We start from the raw sequence: 19,093 nt of genomic DNA, 5'->3' as shown, positions 1-19,093 counted from the left end.
ACTGAAGAGAAGGCAGCACTGTGACCACAGAGGCAGAGATTGGAGACATGTAGCCACAAGCTACTAGAAGCTGGCAGAGGCGAGGAACAATCCTCCCCCAGAACCCCTGGCATGTGGCCCTGTGGACACCTGGAGTTCGACTTCTGGCCTTCGGAATAAGAATGGATTTCTCTCTTGTTAACCCACTTGTTTGTTATAGTAGCCCCAGGGAACGCAAATGCTAAGGTGGTTATATTTTTAGTCATATTTTCTTATCAATGTCTACTTTTCTTACATTGTGACCAGAAAAATTGGCTTATGAGAATTTTACTTTTTCAATTAACACTTGAAAAGTAATATGGCAAAACTAATTTTCCTGTAGTTACCCAACTGCTTATAGTTCTTCACACACAGTGGTGGCTCTCGGCTCTGGAATGCCCTCCCTCCTCCCTCCTCCCTTCCTCTTTCCCCTAAGCCTCTCACTTTTAGGACTCAGCTTGGATAGCACTTCCTCCCCCCAAACCCCTCTATACTCCTTGTCCTGGGCTAATGACTTCTCTTCAATGTTTCCATAATGCCTTGCACATCTCTAGTTTGACCCTTCTCATTCTTCGTTAGAGTGACTTATGTATCTGCTACACCCACCACTGAACTGTTAGCTTCTCCAGAAAAAGACCCATCTTACCCATCTTTCTATATGTTCTTAACATTCTTCCACGATTTATTTATCCATCAGCTAATGTGAGTGGCATCTATGCCATAGTGGCCACACTATGTGCATGGCCGCCATAGTGTGGGTTCAAGAAATGGTTGAAAAACAAGGAAGGAATGAAGCTATGCCCTTTTTTTTTAAGTGAGGAGATGAAAATATACTGGCCTATGAAATGGTGGAAAAATGCAAATAAATAGGAAAACAGTTTTTATTTTCTCTGGTTATATTTTCTAAAATGAAGTTGCATGCCAGTCATCGCATTAGGCACCAAAGTAAGATACTCACACAACATCACCCGCGTAATGTCGAATTCGAAAGTCTCGATCAAACTCCAGGATTTTGTCCGAGGCGCAGAGCTAAGAAAATCAATAAGGAGATTATTTTGAAAACGGCTATTTTCACTTTCCTAAAAATATACTCCAATTTCATATAAGATGATGATAGTGTCACAAATCATGATACCATTATGAATGAGATAATGCCCCACCGCGTGAGGCTTATATGGCAAAACCTTCGAGCTTACACCGGAAATCCACACAGCTAGACTTCATTTCCCAGCCACCCTTGCAGCTGGATATGGCCAAGTGACCAGGTGCTGGACAATGGACGGTGAGTGGAAAGGAAGTGTGGTTATGTCAGGCCAAATCTGGTAAGAAGTGGGTGATCCTTTCTGCACTTCCTTTTCTCCTCCCATTAGCTGGATGCAGAGAAGGATAGTGGCAAGGGGAGGGAAGAGCTGGAAAATGGAAGAAGTCCAAGTCCCTGGGAGAGAAGTGCTAAAATCTTGGCTGCTGCCTGGGTGCGGCCCAGCCTATCCAGAGTCTCTTTCTCTTCCACACTCCACTCAAGGAGCACCACACTGAAGGCGTGCTGTCTGCTAAGTGCACATGTCTCAGTCAGTCCTCACAACTGATGAAGTAAGTTAAGTATTATGAGCTCTCTTTTACGTACTAAGGCCCAAGTCACATGGCTTGTAAGTGGTAGCTCTGATGATTCTTGGGACCAGATGTAATGTCTGTGCTCTCCACGTACACAACGGCCTGGCTAACCTGTCTTTTGCTAAGCTGGGACTCAATTCAGGTCCATCATTTCAAAGAAGATCAGCCTCCTGCAGCTCTTTCTCATGGAAGAGGAATACGTTCCGGACAGGCAGTTTTTATATAGCCTGGTGGTCTCCATTGCTTTCTGTAATTGTCCTTGTTATAGTAACACCCAGACTTCTTTGTCTGCCCTGTGAAGGATCACTTGACATCCTACAGGTTCTAAAGCAGACATCCAAGAATCCATAAAGCACTGAGTGCACTTACGTACAAAAACTTAAGTTTTAGTATGGTGGCTTCTATATTGATAACTGGACTAGTAAAGGAATAATTAGTTTATTAGTTAGACAAGTGAATAATTCCAGGAAATGAGAGTCAGATTTCCGAGGTTCAAATCTTGGTTCTGTTTTTAACTTAACTTTTTAAACTTAATACTTTATAAATTTTTAATTTCATTTCAACTTTAATAATTACTTCTATCAGAGAGTTGTTCTAAAGGTGAAATGAGATACGGAGACCAACATAACATACATAACATACAGAGGGATCTCCAAAAAATTGAATTCCTCTTTCCTTCTGTCTCTCATTAACCATTTTACAAAACCCTTTTATTTATAAAACTCCTCATGGAAAAGGACCCAGGAGATGCCTACGCTAAGTATTCTCACATTTGGATACTGCAAAGTCTCAACCGATCTGAACACAGAAGATTTTAGATTTTTCTTTACTTTCTGAAAAGAAGTTATGTTATCATTTAACTTTGTACGCTCACAATACTTTAAATAGTAATTTCATGGTTTATTGGATCATTTACCTGTCTCTCCATGATAACTTTAACGTCTAAAAAACAATTCAGCCCCATAAATAAATACAAGGCAGAAACTTATTTAACACATCCATAACGCAAGATAACATGTAACCAATAGCAAATGATAATACCTGGCTTAGCATACAGCAGTATAGCATTATTTAAAGGAAAGGTTCATAGTGATGAAAATATCCTGACTGCTTGGTTATTTCATTTCTTTCCCTCATTAGGGCAATAATCCCAGAAATTAATTGGGACACTTTAAAGGTCCCAATATCTCAGGACTTGTCCGGGGAATGACAAATCCTGGAGGAAGGAGCTACCTGGTTTGAGAGTCAGAGAAACCTGGGTTTCCACATTTAAAGGAAAAAAAAAAGGGGTGCCTGGGTGACTCAGTAGGTCAAGCCTCAGACTCTTGGTTTCAGCTCAGGTCATTATCTCACAGTACCTGAGTTCAAGCCCCGCGTCAGGCTCTGTGCTGACAGCTGTGGAGTCTGCTTGAGATTCTCTCTCTCCCTCTCTCTGCCCCTCCCCCCCCATCTCTCTCTCTCTCAAAAAAAAAAACATTTAAAAAAAAATAAAGGAAAAAAAAGAAGGAAAATTCCCATTTCTGCAGATAAATCACCATTTCACAATTTCTTATTAAATCGGTGGCAAGTGCTTAAAAGTACTATGTACAGTTGCTACTTTAAGAATGAGATTATGTTTCAAAATATTTGGTGGACAAATTTAATTCAGGTGTATAAATGGCCAAGGTGAATCAAAATGAGGTCACTTCTCATATGAGACTCATAGTTAATTTATTTAAATGAAGTGGAGCCTTGCATGTTTTAGTTTTAAACTGAATATTCCATAAGATCTATTTGGTATAATCGTGACCAATTCAATTCAATTTTACAAACACTGATTAGGTACCATCTGGTAGGCAGGATGTAGGTGAGTCTCCAAAACCTGGGCTGGGATTATAAAGGACGTGGGTAACCCAGCTCTCTAAGACAGGACATCTGCCCACGTAATAATACCATCTTTTAATGGATCACTCTAAATAGTGTAGGTTGCTTCTAACTTGGCTCACTGCTCTGTCCCCAGCATCCAGGATTACGCCTGGAAACAGCAAGTCCTTGTATCAAATGTGGGAAATGTTCTGACCAGAACCCTCATGTCAAAGGTCAGACCGTAGTATCTGACAGCCGACTGACTTGTAGGAGGGATCCAAGTCAGTCCTCAGTAACAGACCAAGGAGAATCTTTTAGAAATAAACTGGCCTAACATAAATACCAGTCAGTAATCTATTTCTTGATGATTTGTGCTTTTATCCAGTTAATTGTGGATTCTTACTCTTCTGATTACACAGTTTCAAAGGGGACAAAGTCAGAAAATAGATTTGTGCAAAAAAAGAAAAATGGCAGTGTGTCAAAGATTTACATGGAAATATGGAGGAGCAGAAATGTTTGCTCCTTTCTTTATGGAAGTGATGGTGCACGGAGCCTGTTTCTACTTTAGTCTATGGCTGCTAGACACGCCTGTATTGGTAGAGTGTCGGGGACCACCAGGATGACGGTCTGCCCCTCCCAGAACAAACATAGTATCTGCGAGGCACGGCACAAAGGTCTGATAACCACGACCACCACCACCCCTTACAGAAATGTCATCTGTTTAACGACATTTTTAGAATGTGAAAAATGGGGAGTTTAAAAGGATACCCATTCGTTTAAGGGAACGAATTCCTTGTAACAACGAGAATTACAGCTAGAATTCCCCTCATTTCAAGAAAGTCACATAGCCTGAAGAACTATGGCAGAGGACACATACTACGTTTTATAACTGATGACAGTAAAAAGTCAAGGACAAAAGCTGTTTTTGGTGCCAGAATTATCCGACGCAGGAACAAAATTCTAGCACATGAACAAGGCCTCTGTACCTATTGGTTATAAATGACATCATGCTTTCTAAAATCATGTTCATTTTTCCTATTTCTAGCAAATTGAATAGTCTGGAGCTCCCTCTCCTGGATATTATGATTTTTATCAGTCTTGTCATCCCATAAACCAGACAGGCAGGATTTACTTCATGATTGCTTATGCTCTTTCTTGCTTAGTTGAGTGGACCTCTTTTAACCCAACATTTAAAACCATTTAATTGTGTCCAGCAATGGGGAAAATCCTACACATCAAAAGTAGAGGAAGTTCTCATGAAGCACACTACCTTTCGGCTGGAAAAATGACCATGTTTGCCCAATTTGCTGTTAAGTGCTTCGAGGAACATTTCATCGGTGACCTTGCCGACATTCATGCAGGCGTCATCTAGGATAGCAATGATCCCCTTGTGCTGCTGCTCCACAAGGTCCACGATGATCTGATTGTTGAAGTAATCAATCTGCAGGACACAGCACGGAAGTAATCAATCTGCAGGACACAGCACAGAAGCAGGTCCAGAGGGAACAGAGAGCGGGCCAGGCAAAACACCGATGCCTCCACTGGTTTCAGGAGTTTAGGTCAAGCTTCCTTGGTGTTACGTATGTGAGTAGCATTAACGAGGTCTGATGCTAAAATGAGCACGTGTTCTACCACAGGTTTAGTTTTTAACTTCTTTGTTGACTCTGTCATGAACACTTTGTGTTACCTGAGTATAGCTCAAGGCAAAAAGGATAAAGTTGGTGATATTTCTCTCATCACTAACTTCTGTTTGAATCCTATACCTAACCCTACTCCTTCATACCCTCAATCTCCCAATCTGTGTGCCATTACCCACAAGATCCACACTCCACTAAGGACCGACAAGTAACCTTAAAGTGTTATTCAATATGTTACTTCATGAGGTTTAGGTATCATACCACAACTTGAATTTTTAGTTGTATGGTCCCAGATGACTAAAACTCAAAAGAGCATCTTCTCCAGCTTCCCCAAAGTTAAAAAGCATTCATGGGTCTAACAGAGTTTTGATATTTCTCTGGGAAAAATACAAAAAAAAAAAAAAAATCTAATTCTGAGATGAAAGTTTCCACAAAAGAGAAGAATAAACTTTTCAGGGGCACCTGGGCAGCTCAGTCAGTTAAATGTCTGACTCTTGGTTTCAGCGCAGGTCATGATCTCACGGTTCGTGAGACAGAGCCCCATGTCCGGCTCTGCACTGACAGTGTGGAGTCTGCTTGGAATTCTCTCTCTCTTGCTCTCTGCCCTCCCCACCTCAAAAATAAATAAATAAACATTAAAAAAAGAAGAAGTTCCAAATAACATCTGCCTTTCAGCAACTTCAATATACACAGAGTTTACACAAAATTCCTCTGCTACATCTGTTTATTTGGATGGTCTACAACACAAATCTCACCACACTCATGCCGGACTAACTCAGGCTAGCTGTACATCATTTGAAGGTGGGCAGTCTGTTATCACACTTTTAGTCCTGTGTGTTCCTGTGTCCCCCTCATTCAGGAGGTACCTAAACTCGAGTGTCGTCTCCATCACCTACCATAAGACCTATACGTTCACAATGAACTATTACAGTCTCATATGGACTCCTGCTCCAGGCGCTCATGCCGGTTATCTGTCTGTGGGTTTCAGCTCTCCCCCTACTCTTCCAAGTTCTCTTCTGTATCCATGGACTGAACGTCTGCAGACTGGGTGGCTTCTACTTCCTTTTTTATACTTTTGCTAGTTTGCTAAATCAGTGAGTCTCAAGAGGATGACTTTTTCCCCCCAGGGGCATGTGGCACTGTTGGGGGACATTTCTGGTGGTCATGACCACATGTGCCATGGGAAGAGGCCACTAGGCGTCACGATGCACAAGACAGCCCCATAACAAAGACTCATCTGGTCCAAATGTCAATGATGCAGAGGTGGGGAAACCCTGGCCTAAATATTTACTTTTACTGTGGACATGTATTACATTTCCTAATTAGGGAGAAAAAGTTATTTCCATCTTTTGAAAAAATATCCTTACTATTCTCAAAAAGCAGTAACTCTATACTAATTATTAGCTGAAGTCTTAGACTTTGGGAGTATAGAATTAAAGACTAAGTCTTCTGTCCCAGGGACAAAATAATTAAGTCCTCCAAAGTTCCAATTGTAAAACTAAAGCGACTAGTCTTTGCTGAGAAGTTCAGAAACTTTTAGTTTGTAACTTTAATGTTACTTCAGTGCTTAAAGTCGGGCTCCCAAACCCGGTTCTTCCAGCAACCTTGATTACCAGGAGGCTTCTTGGGGGTTCCAGGGGGCAAGAAGAGATGTGACAAGTAGCTCAGGGGCACAGAGGTCTCCCATTGCCACCCCAAATAGGGCAGCTTTGTGCCTAACAGTCAAGTTGTCAACAGCCAAAAATGACATAAACTACAGCACCAAAAGCCTGTAAAAGTGAGTCAGGCATTAGGGACCTTCTGATGGGAATCCACATATATCACCTCTGAAACAGACTGGCAGAAAAACACTGATTCTGAGACCACACAAGACTCCAGATCTAACAACCAAGGACATACGCGGATCAGGGACATATATCAGATGACACCAAGGGAATGCAACGAGCAGGATCCAGACTGTGGGCAGGTCCACAGAACAAACGACTCGTTCTCTTCGTTGGAAGATTGCAGGGAAACAAGAGATGGAGCAGGAAATCTATACGTATGCGAGAGTCCTACCAGCTGACCACAGTGTAAGAACCTTACCCGGATCCAGATTCAAACTGTAAAAACAAACCTGTAAAACAACTGAGGAAATGTGAACACTGCGTGGATATTTGAGGATAATAAGGAATGACCATTACATTTTTTTTTACTTTGATAATGGTATCATGGTTATGGTATTTGTAAAATACCACACAATGTAAAAGGCTTTATCTTTCAGAGAAGCACACTGGAATATTTACAGATGAAATAATATGATGTCTGAGATCTGCTTCAAAATAATCTGGGGGTGTGTGGGTGGGTACAGATCGACCCAAGACTGGCAACCCACTGTAACTGTTATGGTGGGTGACGGGTCCATGGAGTTTATTATATTACGATCTCTGCTCTTATGTGTATTTGAAATCTTCCATAATAAAAAAACATTAAACAAAATCAATCACTATGTTCAGAAATTGAGTTTTTAAAGGAAATAATTACCCAGAATAGAGATTTTAATTTGGGGAGACCTGGCATGTAGTTAGTACAGTAACAATTACCTTGGATCTAGCTTTTTGCCCCCTCTAGGACATTTATTTCCTGGTTTATTTTGCTAAGGATTTTTGCATTTTTAGGGCTTCTGCTCCTTTTTCAGATGTTTGGAATAGCCTACTAGAACTGCTGACTTTTCTCCTTATCAGCTATGCCTGTGGAATTGGATATCCCAATTATTAAAGGGTATTTTTGGCCAGTATCTCTGAATCACATCTGAATCATAAGTTTCATGATTAAATTTGCTATAAAAATCTAAGCTTCAGTTATACTGTGTATTAAATTGTACACCAGATCTGTTCAAAGAAAGCTGCATCTAAACTTAATTGAATTCCATCTCCAATGTGCTACGAGAGTTCACGGTGTAAATCAAAATTGTAGGTGATCCTATTATAAAGTAATAATACACCTTTTGGTTCATTTGTAAATTGGTAAAATTACGCTAACATACTTGAACAAAATTTGTTTATGGTATTCTGATGTTTAACACATGATGGAAGGTGAATATGAAATTTGAGGCAGGACAGCTATTAATTATACCATTGTCTCCCTTTCTGAATGGGAGGAGACAGAAAGTAGGAAGGTGGTAAGACATATAAAAGTAATTTACATACAACACCTCAAATAGCTTTTTACTATTACATTGGATACTTAAAAAACACTGTTCTATTTGGCAAGAGGACAAACGCAGTTTTATAAACACAGAGACATGTGGAAACTCAAAAGTTTTTGCATTTTTTTTCAAGTCTGTTCTCAAGACTGTTTAAAAATACAAATTTAAAAGAAAAATTTAGTAGGTTTCATCCTGTCTTAAGCAGGGGGTCTAATGGTAAGCAACAAGAGAGCCAAGTAAGTCATGCTTTTTGGCTGTGACGTCTGGGGCCTGTGTCCTGGGGCAATCCCGCTCACTGGTTCTACCTCACTGCAACTGTTTGACTGTAACAACTGTCAACGTTCACAAAGGGCCATGAGGTGATAACAAGGTGTGACACGAAGGCAAGCCAATGGAAATAAATGTGAATGCAGGTGTTTCCATGCATGGATTTCAGAGAATATAAACCATATTAACTGGAGATAACAATGCCATTTAGATTACAGAGTAGAAATAAGAGGAGAAAGAGGAAGGCAAGAAGACAAACTAAATTTGGAAGCAAAGTCCAGCCAATTTAAGGCAAAAGTCACTGCTCCGAGTAACTTCTAAATGACACTAAACTCTCTTAGACAGATACAAACCAGAAAACCCATGTGGCATCAGCTAGAAAGTGCAAAGGTGGTAACTCAGCATTTCTGGGCACCGACAAGGCAGGCCAGCAGCTTAGAGAAGTCGCACCTATCAACCCTGAACGTGACTTGTAATCGCCTATCTCCAAAAGGGAAGCTAATGTTTACGTGTTGCACATACTCGAGAAGATTAAAACAAAACACCTAAAATGGTAAGATCTGACACTGTTGCTGACACATGAAGCACATGAAGGTGCTTCCCGGAGAAGCCCACTCACGTGCTTCCAGGGGATCCCCTCCCGCTGGTACTCCTCCTGCTCTTGCTTCAGAACCAGCTGGATAAAGAGCTGCTGCAGCTTCTCGTTGCAGTAATTGATGCAGAACTGCTCAAAGCTGTAGGAAAAGGAATCCATGAGGTTCAAAGAATTAGAAAATAAACAACAGAGTTTTAAGTACCTTGTCCAGTTTACCTGTTGTTGTCAAAGATTTCAAAGCCATAGATGTCCAAGACACCGATGACAGTGTTCTTCCCATGGACTGTGGTGTCATAGTTCTTAACCTCAATAATGTCATTGATGCGAGTAACAATCCAACAGAAAAGGCGTTCGTATATTGCCTGTGAGGAAAACGACATCATTAATTCTCAGTCCCCACATGGGACTGAGTCTTCTGTTTAGATTTGCGGTAAGTTTTACATTACCATCCACCTTCTCCTTACCATGCAATGTAGCTGTTGTTACTCTAAGCAGAAAAATTAGAGATGCACATCACCTGTTTAAAAACTACATGATGGGGGCACCTGGGTGGCTCAGTCGGTTGAGAGTCCGACTTGGGCTCAGGTCATGATCTCACAGTTTGTGAGTTCTAGCCCCGCATTGGGCTCTGTGCTGACAGATCAGGGCCTGGAGCCTGCTTCGGATCCTGTGTCTCCCTCTCTCTCTGCTCCCCCCCTGCGCACACTCTGTCTCCCTCTCAAAAATAAATAAAGATTAAAAAAAAATTAAAAAAAAAAACTACATGATGAAGGGGCACTGACCTGGCTCAGTCGGGTGAGTGTCCGACATTGGCTCAGGTCATGCTATTTTGGTTCATGGGTTGGAACCCCGCATCAGGCTCTGTGCTGACAGCTCAGACAGAGCCTGGAGCCGGCTTTGGATTCTGTGTCTCCCTCTCCCTCTGCTCCTTCCCTGCTCGCATTCTGTCTTTCTATCTCTCTCAAAAATAAGTAAAACATTAAAACAAATTTTTTCCAAATAAGAAAAACGACATGATGTATGCAACACTCAAGTAAATGGTTTGGGTTTTTTAAAGATTACTATCAGTCATTATGGCGTTCCAACACCATCCCCACGTGTCTCTGTGCCCAGCTACATCAATAATTGGCCGACTCCCTTATAGAATTTGTTCCATTGCTTTATTGTGAGTTTCATCCAGTATTAAAAAGTGGGGAACCAGGGTGCCTGGGCAGCTTAGCCGGTTGAGCGTCCAGCTCTTGACTTTGGCTCAGATCATGATCCCAGGGTCGTGGGATCGAGCCCTGTGTTGGGCTCCACACTGAGAATGGAGTCTGCTTAAGAATCTCTCTCTCCCTCTACCTGTCTCCCCTGCTCGTGTGTGCTCTCTCTCTAAAATTAAAAAAAACAAACAAAAACACGGGGAACCAATGAGTTAATATCTATGTCCCAGTAGAGCCCTATGGATTCTAAAAATATAAACACTGATTTATAATGCTACGTAAAGATCTGGACCAAAGACCACAGTTTGAAGTCCTTGAGAATGAAACACATATCCAATACCCAAGGACACTCACACAAAGACACCGTGGACAGACGCACCACACACTCACACACATGCTCGTGCTGATACAAACACGCTCTGCGGTGCCACATCTTGAGCACACTCATCGTCAACAGCTCCCTCCAGCTACTCTGTCTCCACCTGCACTCATCTACACAAACTGCCTCCAGTTTTCGCCTCCCCTTTACTCTTTGATCCACTCTAGGCTCTGCTTACCTCCCACCGCTCCCCTGAAATGGTTCATCAAGGACCCCAAGCACCTCAGCGTAGGCTTTCTTGTGCTTCTTCTATATGGACATCTTAGTCAGACGCTCAGTCTCACTCCACCTGGTTTCCCACCCTTTTCTGGAAACACTCTCCTCTCTGGGATTCGTGATATGTCACTACCTTAATTTTCCTTTCATTTCACTGGCTGCTCCTTCTTGGTGACCTCTGATAGGGTCTCCCCTAACTGGCCTCAGTCCTCTTCACTCTCTTAACACCTCCTGAGTCATCTCCTTAGATATTACACAGTAGTAACATAATAATAGCGATATGTAATAGTAATATTCCCCCAACGCAGATCTCTCCTCCAAGCGCCAGATTCCTGTGCTTGCCAGCCTACCTGACAACATGCCTAGAGGTCTCGTGGCCGTCACAGACACACGTACCGCTAGGCTCCTGATCTTCCCATCTCCGACAACTGTTCATACTCTACTTCTAACCAAGAACAAATGACACCAGAAATTTAGGAATTTAGTCATTCATCCATTCAACAGATATTTGCTGAGTACTTACTATATGCAGGTTGTTGGAGACACAGTACTAAACAAACATAAACACAGTCTCAGTCTCCAAGGAGCATAGGGAGTAGAATGAAGGAAAGAATTTCTCTCTCTCTCTCTCTCTCTCAAGGTGAGTTGCGTGGGATCTGAGGATAATTTAACCTGTTTGGAGTTCGGAGGCCAGGGAAAGCTTCTCTGAGAAAGTGGGCTGAGACCAGAAGGATGAGTAAGAGTTGGCCAGGAAAGAGGGGGAGAGAAAAGCAATCCAAGCAGAGGCAACAGCATGTGCCGAGGCCCTACAGCTGGAAGGAGAAAGGGATAACGACAAGCTGCAATTCCTGAGCACTGGAATGAAGAAAGGAGGCTGGAGTGTGGTGTGGAAGGAAGCAGGAGACGTAGGCTGAAGCCAGACTACATTAGGAATAACCCTTAATTTTATCATTCCCCAGACAAACAGGGGCTGTGGATCTCACATCCCAAATACGGTCTGTCTCAAATCATCCTCTTTTCCCCATTTCTACACTACGGGCCATGGTCTCTCTCCTGGATGCTGAACTATCTCTGTAACGGTCTCCTCACTGCCACCCCCAGCCCCCATAAGATTCGCCATGCTCAAGCCAGAGGCATCGTTTTAAACACGCAGACTTGCTGTCACTGCCTCTGCTTAGAATCTCCCACTCTCCACTGCACTCGGATAAATCCAAATTCCTCTTGAGACTAAAAACCAAGCCTGAGACTTCTATGGGTAAAAACAGAATATGCGGCAACCTAACCAACCAGCAAAAAGACCAAGAAAACAAGGAAATGTAAACTTGGGGACACAAAACATGTGCCATGCAGATAACAGATAAAGAGTTAAAGTTACAAGCTCTTACAAACTGGCAATAAAATGAGAGCGGCCTTGAAGAAAAATGTACAAACGACATTACCAGGAAATTCTCAGAGTGGATTTAAATACCTTACAAAAAAATATGGCAAGACGCTCAAATACACTAGCAATGAAAATTAAAGTTAATAATCAAGTATTACCGTCCACCCATAAACTCAGTAAATTTAAAGTTTAAAATCAGTGTGTCCCGAGCTCTGGTGAGCTCCTTCCTGGGAGTCTGTCCAACGGAAATAAAAGTGCTGGTGTGGAGGGATACACACACACAGATCTGGCAGCATTATCTGTCGTGGCAGAAAAAGGAAACAAGGTGAATGACTTAGGAGGAGGATGGCTAATAAATCATGGTGCCATCACCACACAGACACATTAAAGACAAGGGATGAGAACTCCATCGGGGAACCTGAGGTGGTCTTCATCAAACACTGGCGGAGCAAAGCAAAATGCAGGACGAGGAGAGGGCCCATCATTAGCTTCCCAGTCAGTGAGCTTCTCTTTCCTCAGAATGTGTCCTGAGAATGACGCTCGCAGTCAGGGGGTTTTATGGAGACTGTGATGGCCCCAAACATCATGGTTTCTCAAAGCCTTAACCCACTTTCTAGGAATGTCTGGATACATCCTCACAGAAGTAGCGAGAGGGGTGGGTGGACAGGAGACCAAGAAGGTAACAAAGAAGCCACTGCTGCAGCCTTGGTAAAGGTCTGTCGACACCAGGCCCGCAAGAGCGTCAGTTAAAATCCCACCTTGGCAAAGGCGTCCCTTCCATAGCTAGCTTCTTGCTCCGTGTGCTGCTTGTCGATGATGTCGCGACCTGTGGCCACCGTCCGGTAGAGAAGGGCTTTCTCAACCATGTCCGTCTTGGTGGAGAGCAATTCTGCTATGATAGAGACAACCTTGCCATTGTCAATGAGAGGCGTGTCACCGTCCACCACGAATTTTAAATTTCCCTAAAGCAGGGTGAAGAAAAACAAGACACACCATTTCCAGCCAGATTCTGAAACATTACATCCGGGACATATTTGCCAACTTAAGATAAAATTCAACGTGACCTTGTTTGTAGCACAGATTTCCTACACACATCACGTTTATATAAAAATCTAGTGCACTGTCCATCTCTCTTCTCCAGACACCCACCTATCTTTTCATCTGCAGTGTTTGTTTCTGATGGACAGAGGTTTTACATTTTTATGTAGTCACATCTATGAATCTCTTGCTTTATGGTTTCCCTTACTCTGTGTCATACTTAGACCATTCCCACTCCAAAGATTTTATGAATATTTAATATTTTCTTCTAATACACCGTTTTCCCCCTTACGTTTAAGCTTCTAACTCACTTAGCATTTATGTCGCTGTGTAGTGCAAAGAATCTTAACGTTATTTTTTCAGAAGGTTAGTTAGTTGCTCCAATATTATTTATTGAACGAACGGTCAAACTTTTTCTCCTGATTTAAAATGTCACCTTTAGTATATATTAAATTCCCCCCCTTCCAGGTTTGTGAGTCCGTCTATATTTTATTTATTCAATAAGCAATAAATACTTACTAACCACCTACCAACTGTCCGGCACATGAACCAATCTGTTGATTAATCTGATGATATATTTGTGCAACAAGTTGTAAAGCACTGTCACTTTTACTATCGTTTTAAATCTGGTAGAATTCGTCACGTCCCCTCTCTCCCCCCCCCCCCCCTTCTTTAGTACATTTATTTGATCTTCTTACATGTTCATTGTTCCGGGTAAATTCTAGAGTCATTGTGTCAACTTAAAAATGAAATTCCTGTTTGGCTTCTGAAGGATAATGTTGCACCTTATTTATAAACTGACTGAAAGAATGGGACGATTAATAATGTTAAAGTCTTCCTAGTTAGGGACATTTCTTCAAGAGAACAGTTATATTATCCTACAATACTTTTTATATAGGTCCCGCACATTTCACTAGAAGTTAAATCTTGCCACGTTAAAGTAAAAGGTGACTTTTATTCCAGATTTGAACTCATGTTGTCCCTCATTTTTTCTCAGGTTCCACGTTCATTATGTTTTCAACATCTATAATTACACAAATGGTAACGAAAGACATCTGACAAGCAGACTCCCGTGTCCTCTGAGTTTGCCGTGGTATCGGAGAAAATGACTGACCCGTGAGCTGGCCAACCTGGTCTGCAGTGTCGGCCACCGTGACCTGGCTATGCCTTTGACCCAGTCATGCCACCCTGTTAGGGCTCACTTCCCAACATGAAAAGTGAGATGGTCAAAATTCCAGTGCTGATAATTGATGATTCTACGTCTCAAGTGCTTTTAGAAATTTATTCTGTTCAGAAGTGTTTAGCTTATACCACTGGTAGTCACGTGGTTACTGAATATGTGAATCCTCGGAATTAAACGCTTGAAAATCTGATGTACCAGTAAGACAACTAACTACAGCTAAGTTTTAAAACCTATAGTGCTTAGAAAATCCTTCATAATGTTATAAAATGATGGAGAGAACCACAGATACAGCAATTTCTTCAAAACGGAGAGAAATTTTCTTCATGTAAATTACTTTTGAAAGCTACAGGGGAAATGCAAAGTCTCCTGAAAAAGCCTCCTGTCTCCACAGGGAAGCAACATATTCTGAAAGGCATCCCTACTCACCAGGTGAAGAATAGCAGCCAAAATTTTATACACCGTTTGAATCTCCTCAGGTTTGAAGCCAATTACTTTCATGGCTTCAGCTACTACTTTGAATTCTGCAGCATCGTTGATGGAAGACTGCGAATGAAAACGGAGAACTTAAGTCACCAACACTTCAGACGAACGTGAACATCTACCAATTACGAGACTACGTTCAAGTTTAGCCAAGGTCTTGAGGCTGTTGTAGCAATTCACCAAGTACCTCAAGAAAATGAAAATTATTTCAGGGGCAGAAACATCACTCAGCACACGCAATGTCCATCTGTGTGCGAGATGGCCACCATCAGGCAAAATAAGCATCACATACTTGTCTGGAACCTTCAGTGAGGGAGCAAGTCCTGAGCTGCCTCACAGAAGCTGACTGCCACTCAGTCACAAGTGAAGAAAACATGAGACGTGGAATCACAAATGGAAATACCAGCTGTGGGAGCCTCTGAGACACACATCTGGCTGTTGTTGCCGGTGGCTTTTTCCCCCTAGAATTAGCCTTTTTGTACAGGCTGGGAATAACACTCTGTCTCTTGAACAGTCAGGCTTTTTATTTCACAGGTGAGGAAAAGCAGGTCCCCCCAAAGCAAACCGGCCTGCCTCAATCGTTCAGCCGGCTATTGAATATTCTGGGATCACAACCACTTTTTCACAAGCATGCAGCACATCAGATCTACCTGATTTGGGGGTTGCTATAGACTGGATGTTTGTATCCCTCCAAACTTCCTATGCTGAAATCCTGACCCCCCCCACTGCCCTCCCAAAGGTGATGGAATTAGGAAGTAGGACCTTTGGGAGGTAATTAGGTAACAAGGGTGGAGCCCTCAAGAAGTGGGATCGGTGTCATTACAAGAGGCCTCAGAGATTCCTCATCCCTTCCGCACTGTGAGGACACAGAGAAGGCTCCATCTATAAACCAGGAAGGAGGCCCTCACCAAATCTGCAGGTGCCTTTATCTTGGACTTCCCAGCCTCTAGAACAGTGAGAAATAAAGTTGTATAAAAGCTACCCAATTTTTGGCACTTTTGTTGTAGCAGCCCAATCAGAGTAAGACAGGGGTTCAAAGACAAATCACCAGCCTCGAGGAGCTGCAACCATCAGGCTGGAAATACAAACACGTCTACAGAAATTCACAGTGAAGTGATGGTCAGCTGCCCATCTCCAAAGTCTTCCCAAAGCAGCAGCTCCAGAGGGCCTGAGCCCGACTGGTCCTCTCCTGGGTGAATTTCTCCTCTGGCTGGGACATCAAGGAGCTGGCCTAATGCTCATCTCGTGAGGAGGGACACGGGAAGGGGTCTCTGAGTACATGTTCCTCTAGTACCCAGGATGCAGCCAGGCAAGTTCCTCCACCTCCTGGTTCTCTGACCTTGGGCAAGATACTCAACTTCATCTAGTCTCAATTTCCTCATGGGTGAAATGGGCATAATAACGCGTTTCTCACAGGGTTGCCGTGAGAACTGAATGAGAATTACGTGAGATGCCTCCTTAGTTGCTAGCACATAAAAAGCCCTTGACAAGTATCAGATATTAGTATTGTTAGAAGCTGCAACTGTGCTGGAATTGCATAGAAACTAGGGGGAAAAAATGTCCTACTTGGGGAAGTGTGGGCTGCTAGAACCCTGGTCTGTTCACCTCTCTCCAAGTGCACGTGTCCTTCAGGACTGGTGCTCCCCCAGCCTCCAGGGGTAAATCTTCACTGGTGTAAACTAATCACAGTGATCCTATTCCTCTGACCAGGTGACTGCTCAGCCATGGGCCTGTGATGCTATTCTGGTCAGTAAGAAAGACATGAGGTTTCCCTAGCTAAAACGGGACATAAGCCAGGAACGTTTCCTCTGCCTGTGACTCCTGGAACTGCTGCTGCCACTTTGGGACCGTGAGGAAGATCAGCCTAAGCACACAAACCAAATCCAGTGAAGTGGGGGAGTTTTAAGGTGAAGAAACAAACAACCAAAACAAACAAACCAACTCCGGAACTGTCACATCTCAGGGTTTCTTGTTATGTGAGATAATGAAGTTCCTTATTGTTTTTGGAGACTTTTAAAAAATTTTTTTTTTCAACGTTTTTAATTTATTTTTGGGACAGAGAGAGACAGAGCATGAACGGGGGAGGGGCAGAGAGAGAGGGAGACACAGAATCGGAAACAGGCTCCAGGCTCCGAGCCATCAGCCCAGAGCCTGACGCGGGGCTCGAACTCACGGACGGCGAGATCATGACCTGGCTGAAGTCGGACGCTCAACCGACTGCGCCACCCAGGCGCCCCTGTTTTTGGAGACTTTTAATTGAGTTTTATCTTCCCTTTAACCCAAAGTATCTTCAATATACATGATTCCTATATTTTAGGGTAGTTAAGTAAAATTGTGACACAGAGTATAATACTTTATAGTTACTAAAATCATGCTATTAACTTATATTTGTTAATGGGAAGATATTAATGATTATGATTTAATAAAAGCAAGCTTATTTAATCAGAGTTTATTGCATGATTCCATTCATAAATATATATACACAGGGGTGCCCGGGTGGCTGGGTCAGTGAAGCATGTGACTCTTGTTCTCGGGGTGATGATTTCAAGCCCATGTTGGATGTAAGGATTACTTAAAAATAAAATCTTTAGAAAAAGAAGAGAAAAGAAAGGAAAAGAATATACATAAACCATTATCAATAACTATCTCTGGATGGTAAGCTTTAGTTATTATTTAGTTTAGTTATTATTTATTTTTATTTTCTGCTGGTGCTTCATGTTTTAGGTTTTGACTATGATCACACATTATGTTTTTGTTTCTGTTAGGATGAAAAAGGGAGGCAGAGAAAAGAGGACTGGGAAACTCTTGGAAAAGGGAACCCAAGCTACATTTAGCTTAGAGCAAAGGCTTTCTGTGGGGGTGCCACATGACCGGGTCCAAAGTAATTTGGTCAATAAGACAATGTGATTAAAGAGGAACATTTCCGGTCACTGGCTTTTTCCTTTTTTTAATGTTTATTTATTTTGAGAAAGAAAGAGCACAAGTGGGGGAGGGGCAGAGAGAGAGTCCCAAGCAGGCTCTGAGCTGTCAGCACAGAGCCCCATACGGGGCTCAAACTCAGGAACCACGAGACCATGACCTGAGCTGAAACCAAGAGTTGGACGTGTAATCGACTGAAACCCCAGAAGCCCCTCTGGTCATGGGCTTTTTAAGTGCCGGTTTCATAATCCCCTTCTGGTCTTTGAGGGCCGCTCACCTACTCTCAGAAAGCTCAAAGCTCGAATGTTGCCCTCTATTGTCTTGTTTTCAATTAACTTTCACCCAAACATCCTGCTCTGAGATGACTGTAAAAGCAAACAAAACAAAACAACTAGGCAACTTGAATGTCAAACAATGGAAAATTAATCGTGAAAGCCTAAATATCATTTCTTTCCATGCATGGCAATAAAAATACGGCTAAATCAGCAATGCAGGTATAATTTGCTTCAGATGAATAATAATAAGAAAAAAAACAAAACCAAACACCTCCCACACCTTGGATCCTTTACTTTCATAAATTCTTTTATTTTTCCTCTGACTACAAAAGCAATGTATTTTTTATTATAGAAGAAATTTAAGATATGAAAGAGTACAAGAACATGTACCTGTAACCTCATCCAACCTGAATCAGTAATTAAAACCTTGGTCTATTTCCCTCCATAGCTTACTTTATGTATTTATACATCTTTCCCCTAACAAAACAGGATAATATTGTAATTACCATTTTATAACCCACCATCAACAAACCACTATGTTATTAGGATTAGTTGTAAAGTGACCGGCAGGAAACTAATTAGAAATAAAAAAGGAGAAAAGCATCTGATATGTGAGTGCAAAGGACCTGCATGCAAATGAAGAGGAAAAAAGTGGAAAATTTTGGAGGCTGAATAGAAACGTTCCAGGGGTCACAAAACTATGTATACGTTAAAGTCAATACTTGAAATAATAGTGAATGGAGATCTTTGATTCTCATTTTCAACCAAAGTGCTTTTTCAACGTTTTTAATTTATTTTTGGGACAGAGAGAGACAGAGCATGAACGGGGGAGGGGCAGAGAGAGAGGGAGACACAGAATC

The 19,093-nt window shown here is 42.2% G+C and overlaps 1 protein-coding gene across 3 annotated transcripts in view; it reads right to left on the bottom strand.

Moving 5' to 3' along the window:
* Nucleotides 1–19,093, bottom strand: part of MYO1D (myosin ID) — a 377,669-nt gene that overhangs the window by 239,121 nt on the left and 119,455 nt on the right. For all 3 annotated transcript variants that reach the window (XM_058706014.1, XM_058706013.1, XM_058706015.1), the window contains exons 7-12: nucleotides 14,986–15,102; nucleotides 13,097–13,300; nucleotides 9,377–9,522; nucleotides 9,185–9,299; nucleotides 4,745–4,915; nucleotides 977–1,047 (exon numbers count right to left, since the gene is read on the bottom strand). In XM_058706014.1, coding sequence (XP_058561997.1) covers nucleotides 977–1,047; nucleotides 4,745–4,915; nucleotides 9,185–9,299; nucleotides 9,377–9,522; nucleotides 13,097–13,300; nucleotides 14,986–15,102 — 824 coding nt within the window. The remainder of the gene's footprint in view (nucleotides 1–976; nucleotides 1,048–4,744; nucleotides 4,916–9,184; nucleotides 9,300–9,376; nucleotides 9,523–13,096; nucleotides 13,301–14,985; nucleotides 15,103–19,093) is intronic.

Source organism: Neofelis nebulosa, chromosome 16 (genome assembly GCF_028018385.1).
Source record: "Neofelis nebulosa isolate mNeoNeb1 chromosome 16, mNeoNeb1.pri, whole genome shotgun sequence".
NCBI classification, from domain to species: Eukaryota; Metazoa; Chordata; class Mammalia; order Carnivora; family Felidae; genus Neofelis; species Neofelis nebulosa.
This window is presented reverse-complemented; position numbering and strand designations above follow the sequence as displayed.